The sequence below is a fragment of the Ceratina calcarata genome, unplaced genomic scaffold (genome assembly GCF_001652005.2).
Source record: "Ceratina calcarata isolate Rehan_Ccalc_2016 unplaced genomic scaffold, ASM165200v1 scaffold48.2, whole genome shotgun sequence".
NCBI classification, from domain to species: domain Eukaryota; kingdom Metazoa; phylum Arthropoda; class Insecta; order Hymenoptera; family Apidae; genus Ceratina; species Ceratina calcarata.
In genome coordinates, this window is record NW_017172225.1 from 1,174,404 (window position 1) to 1,180,789 (window position 6,386).

General features: G+C 52.3%; 1 protein-coding gene across 21 annotated transcripts in view; it reads left to right on the top strand.

Annotated features, from left to right (window-relative positions):
* Eph (Eph receptor tyrosine kinase) overlaps positions 1 to 6,386 on the top strand; it is an 86,636-nt gene that overhangs the window by 65,173 nt on the left and 15,077 nt on the right. For 17 of the 21 annotated variants that reach the window (XM_018029310.2, XM_026815938.1, XM_018029314.2 and 14 more), the window contains 7 exons: positions 4,035 to 4,320; positions 4,433 to 4,969; positions 5,074 to 5,234; positions 5,309 to 5,573; positions 5,649 to 5,837; positions 5,910 to 6,021; positions 6,144 to 6,214. In XM_018029310.2, coding sequence (XP_017884799.1) covers positions 4,035 to 4,320; positions 4,433 to 4,969; positions 5,074 to 5,234; positions 5,309 to 5,573; positions 5,649 to 5,837; positions 5,910 to 6,021; positions 6,144 to 6,214 — 1,621 coding nt within the window. The remainder of the gene's footprint in view (positions 1 to 4,034; positions 4,321 to 4,432; positions 4,970 to 5,073; positions 5,235 to 5,308; positions 5,574 to 5,648; positions 5,838 to 5,909; positions 6,022 to 6,143; positions 6,215 to 6,386) is intronic. The other 4 variants (XM_018029311.2, XM_018029313.2, XM_018029319.2 and 1 more) reach the window with 1 other exon arrangement.

Genomic DNA, 6,386 nt, shown 5'->3' on the forward strand with positions numbered 1-6,386 from the left:
AATTTCGACAAATACTTCGAATATAAGTTGTAGGTGATACTATTACCTATGAAAAATGTGCAATCACTATAATTTTAGCTTTTTAATAGTAATAGGAATCTATAATAACAAATTCAACATGCCAGCATTGTTTAAATGTATGTATAGCCTATAGATCCTTAAATATAATTAATCGTTTGATACCGTGAAATTATTGATTCCCGTTCCACGCTCGTTCGCCGGTCGCTGGACGCGTTCAAGGGAATTAACGAGAGCCGAAGACATCCAATCGTGAGGTAGCGTTATAATTTGCGGTCTGGACCCAAAAAACGGCTAGACGTTCACCGGATCGCGAGTCAATTTAACTTTCGCGATTCCGCGTTCCCGTGAAACAGGCGATAGAACGCTGTGCGCCGTGTGGTACGTAGGCACGAGGAAGAAGAGAGAGGAGGGAGCACGTGCGGGCAGAACCCCAAAGGCGCGTGAGGGGTGGGTGGCTCAATATATATTAAGATCCCTCCAGTAGACTGAAAGTTCGTCCACCCCACGCGACCCCCTAAGTCTTCTCCCATCGACTTCCCCCCGACTCGACCGATGTTACACCATCGGAATTGCGATCATGGGTGGCGATATTACTTGCCCGCAGGGGGAGAGACGTACGCGAAAAATGAAAATATGTATATACTCGAACGTTTAACCCCGAAGCCAGGGTCGCTGTCTAATATCGACGGAGAAGGTAGTTCATAATTTAAAAGAGATAGTTGGTCGACTCCGGACTTTTGACCGGCGGTGTAGCTTCCCTTTCTCGGAACTCGTGCCACGTTTACGGAGCTTATTGGCTTTATTCCGAAAGCGCCCGTAGGTATCTGTTTACCGGCGCATCCTCTGAACAACGAGGAAATAGAAAACGCAGACGGTACAGGCTCGACGAGGTTCGTCCGACAAATCGATATCCTAATGCCTTGCTCGTGTAGCAGCCCGTCGTTACTCTTTATCCGCGACTAAATTTCATCTCCGCGCCGCGGACGAAACCGCGGAATCCATCGCGGAAACTGTACAACCATGCGGAACGATGCCTTTTTGCACCCCTTCTTCGGTTCGGGTCGACGATCCCCGCGGCATTCATCTAATTCGATCCTGACTCCGTGCACGAAATCGTCCGACACCGAAATATTGTTCCAAGCGTTTCGAGTTCCATTGGCGGAACAAACGTACCATTCTCGAACGTTTAGCTCCGGGTGAAATTTCTGTTTTACACGAACGGTCCGCGTGGTTGATCGAACGACTCGATGACTCGAGCCACAATGATTCCCGGCCCGTCGCTCGTTCCTGCCGCGGGTCTGTCGTTTTGTAGCGGAGTTTTACCGTATCAGAGGTCGATCCGGTGGTTGGAAATTGGAAAAATCGACGGCACCGGCTTCGACAGCCATCGAGGAGCGCGGCCGCGTTCTACATAATTTCCGAGCGAATTAATAATCATCGATCGAGCGCGGGTCGTTTGGTACGATATTTTTCCCGCAGCGTAGACGAGCGATGGAGAGAGCGAGCAGGCAGGCAGGCAGGCAGGCAGGGGTGGAGCGAATATCGCGGCCATTATACGCGAAGCAATTAAAAGCGACGAGTGGAAATATTTTTTCGCGACCGCGTTCCGAGTGAATTCGTGACGCTTGTTCCGCCTCTCGATTAAACCCCGCGCGAATCGCTCGACGGGAACGAGCCTCCGGTTTTTATTATCTCGACCGATTTCGAAAAACAGGATCTTCGAGTCGACGCGGCGCGGCGCGACGCGTCGTTTTAATGGATTCGTGTCGCGTCGATCGATCGACCCGGCGAGCTAATTGAGAAACACAACGCGAAATCCGGCCGAATTCTGTGTTGAAACGCGATAAAGAGCGAAATTACCCGAGCCGAGCGCGCCCGGGCTTTGCTAATCTCGCATGCGGCACGCTAACGAACCCGAGGCGCGAAACATGTTAAGTGGCGTAATTAATTTCATTTAAAATCTCCACCACCCGCGGAAACGCGCCCAAGAAGCCACCGGCACACGTACACCTGTCTTACACAGTTCCTCGGTTACCCAAATCATTTTCTCTGGCAAAAAAGTTACCACCTAGACGTCGAGTGAGAATCTACGTGCGTCTCGTTCGCCTGATTTTAAAGGTCGCCGATAAATTCTAGAATTAGTCGTTACTCAAAACGATCTCGTTCGGGATGAAGGCGACACGGATCGGGTGGCTCGTTCCCCTGGCGACCGAGCATAAAATTTTTTATTTGCCAACTTCGAAGCGCGGAATCGCGCCGCTGGGAAATCCGGTGCGCCGAAAAATTGACGCCGGCACTTTGAAAGAGAAACGTCTCGGCGGGATCCAATTAAATTCCGCGGCGTTAACGATGCGCGGTGCTGCCCGTGCCTTTTTTCGGTTCGCGGCCAGCCTGGAAGGCACCGCGGCGAAAGAACGAGAAGTAAAAGTGAAGGAGAAGGAGGAAGAGAGAGATGGGCGGGGGTGGAATTCACCGTCTCCTAACGCAATTTCCCAGGCGATAAAGCTCCCGCGTAGGCGTCGAAATAACATCCCGGGGACTTTTCTCCGCTCCTCTAATAGTGTTCGCGCGATATTAACCTTTCGCGCCTTCTGTCTTTTATATGATTCCTCGCCACAGGAAGAAGGGAGGGAGAGAGCGGTGTGAGCGAGCGAGAGGATAACGGACGGCGGAGCAAATACCAGTGCGGGTAATTGCAATCGACTCTCGAGCGTTTAATACGAGAACTTTCGTAGAGAAAAATCTGACGTTTCGACGATATTGGATCGCGATCAAATTTTCTGATCGGTGAATGTCGGCCCGAGTCCATCCACCGAAACGAAATAGTAGCCTTTTTTCTCCGCTTCCCCCCGCTCGTAATAATCTCTTTGCGCTACCGAGTAACCGTACACAGGCTGAATTTATTGCGGCCTCCCTGCCGGAAACACGTCCGCAAGAAAATGTTCTCCGGGTAAGAAGCCCGGTCTTCTCGATCTACCCGTTTTTTGCCTGTTCTTACCTACGCAGCCTTTACTCTCTCAGGGGAGAGAGAAAGAGAGAGAGAGAAAATAGTCTTAGAGGACGAGGTCTGTCGACGAGGAGGAGGTGGACGATGACGGCGACGAGGACGACGGCGACGACGGGTCCTTGTTGCTCGGTCGGAACTTTTTGCGGTCTCTCTCGGGACGAGCCCGAGCCGAGGGGGGCAATAAAACTAATGGTAACGCGCGCCGGTAATTCCTTGCGGTCTGTTTGTCGCAAGTCGACGACCTGGCCTCTCCGCCTCGTCATTTGCCGAGGGAGGATACCGCGTCCAACGTCGACGGACAAGTGGTTCCTCCGATCGGACATGGACCGAGCCGGCCAGCGTGAATCTCTCTTTCTCCTCTCCCTTTTTCGCTCGTCACTGTCCTACGGATCGACTCGATAAAGATCGGAAAGCGTCTCTATCCAGCCCCCTCGCCCGGGAATAAATCTGTTCCGTCCTCGAGTCTCTTTGTCGTCCACGGATTCTTCCACGGAACTTCGGGATGACCCGGACGACGGCAATCCGTCTTCGTTGTTTCTGTAAATATCATCAACGGGGGTAGAAGTCGGTCGGAGGACCTTGAAGCGAGACCTTAAAAGCGAGAACGGAAGAATCCCGGGCAGGAAAGTCGAGGGGTTCAAAGCTGATTTCGTGGATGCTGACTCGATGGAATCTCTCGCGTAATCCGTACGCAAACATCGCCGAGGGTCCCGGGGGAAAGTATCCTGTGAGAAGGCGTCGCGTTATTTAATCTTACGACCCCGTATCTCGCGTATCCACGCGCTGTAACAAAAAATCATTTCCCAAGCACTTTCTCCCGGCATTATTCGACGCGAGAAGAGAAGTTAACGATCGAAAACGTTCGCCCGTTGATTCGTTCTTATCGCGGTCGATTCGAGCACGCGCGTAGGTCGAACCCGCTTTAAAAATAGGCCCGGTGCGCGTTTTGCTCGCCGTTTAATCGCGAGGGTACCGAAATTAAGATCGTCCCGTGGTTTGATTGCAGTGGGTGGAAGAGTCGTTCACGAACTTTGACAAGGGCATCAATTGGCGGAGTTACGTTGTCTGCGACGTCGCGTACAACAACGTGAACAATTGGCTATGGACGCCATTCATCGAGAGGGGACCGGCGAATCGTATGTACATAGAAATCAAATTCACCACCCGCGACTGTTCCCTCTTCCCCGGAAACGCACTCAGCTGCAAGGAGACGTTCAGCCTGCTTTACTACGAGTTCGACGTTGCCACCAAGGAGCCGCCGCCCTGGGAGACCGACAGTTACAAGTTAATCGGTGAGCATTCGGACATTTTACTTATTATTCGCTAACGGAAAAAGACACTTCGAGTAAAATACGCGTGGAGCGACTGGACTAGAGACAAACGAGAAAAACGTTTGATCCTCAGGACGGATCGCTGCCGGCGAGGGGAGGTTCAACACGAACACGGAAGTCGTGATAAACACGGAGGTGAAGTCCATCCCGGTGACGAAGAAAGGCGTGTACTTCGCGTTCCGCGATCAAGGCGCCTGCATCTCGATTTTGGCCATCAAGGTCTACTACATCAGCTGCCCGGAGATCTCCGTGAATTTCGCGCGATTCCCCGCGACGCCGACTGGTCGCGAAGTCGCGTTGATTGAACAGACGATCGGCACGTGCGTCGACAACGCGATCGTCATCGATCAGCCCACCTTCCTCTGCAAGGGCGACGGCAAGTGGTACCTGTCCAGCGGCGGGTGCCACTGCAAGCCGGGATTCCAAGCGGACATCGAGAAGCAGCAGTGCATCGTCTGTCCCATCGGTAAATTCAAGCACGAGGCGGGATCGCAAGCTTGCGAGCCCTGCCCGGCGCACAGCAAGTCCTCCGACTATGGATTCACCGAGTGCAGATGCAACGCGGGTTATTACAGAGCAGAGAAGGATCCGAAAATAATGCCCTGCACACGTGAGTTTCGTTTTCGCGATTAACGATCCCGCGGGTAAACGTGGGAGATGGTCTAGAGACGAGTTTTATCGAACGTTGAAACGGGGCGTTCGGTGTAATTACAGAGCCGCCGTCGGCACCACAGAATTTGACGGTGAACTTCGTGGACCAGTCCACCGTGATTCTGTCGTGGAATGCGCCGCATCAGCTCGGCGGCCGCGCGGACACGACATACCGAGTCGTTTGCGACGCGTGTAGCATGGGTGTCAAATACATTCCCAATACGGTAAGTCTCCTCCGTCTTCCCCAAGCGTCCTGGCAGCGAACCATGAAATGTGATCGCGATTCTCTGTGAAACAGGAGGTCTTCAACGACACGAAGATCACAATCACGGGTCTAAACGCGGTCACCACGTATCGGTTCCAAGTGTTCGCCGAGAACGGTGTGTCGGCGTTGGCAGGAAAATCCGAGTACGTGGATATCACCGTCACCACCGAGGCCAGCGTGCCCAGTCTAGTGAGCAACGTCAGGATCACGAGCGTGAAGAGCTCGGAGCTGAGCATCAGCTGGGACGCTCCAGTGACCGAAGTCGGCGGAGACAGCGATCTCGTCGAGAGATACGAAGGTAAAAATCGATGGCCCCGGATAAATCTCCGAGTCGAAATTCGGCTGAACTTCCCGGGCGCGTTATCTGTTCCAGTGAGGTGTTATCCGCGTTACGACGACGCTACCAACGCTACCGTGATCCAGACCTCCGATTTATCCGCGACGTTCAAGGGTCTGAAACCGGGGACGGATTATGCGATACAAGTGAGGGCGAAGACTACCCGAGGCTGGGGCGAGTACACTCCGGTCGTCTTTAAAAAGACGCCCCACGCTATGGGTTTAGGTGAATATACGAGAGTCGAGTCGTGATTAGAACGCAGCTTTTCAACGAACCGCGTTCCGAATTCTGTTCCAGATTACGTCGGAGAGGACGACAACATGCAAGTGAGGATCATCGCCGGAGCCATCGTGGCCGTGGTCGTTCTCCTGGTGATCATCATCATCATGACCGTTCTGATCTTGAGAAGGTAAACGAGTTGCTCTCACAATCGTTCTCGAGTGATAAATTTTTGTTCACCGAGTCGCCGTCGTGATCTTTTGTTCGTTGAATCTGATTTGACTCTATTGATTTGGTACGATTTCGATGCAGCAGGGCCTCGGACGAGTGTAACAAGAAACAGCCGAGCGATTGCGACACTTTGGAGTACAGGAACGGCGAAGGTACGTTTGTCAGACGCCAGAAAGGCTCGATCAACCATCTATTACTTTTTTTTTATAAATATATTATCGCTACTATATCCCCCTGTCACTTTCATAGTTGTTTCACTGCGCCCTCGTGTCTTGTGACTAATATATTTTTGGATCACCAAGCCCGTTAGACCCAGCAAGTATT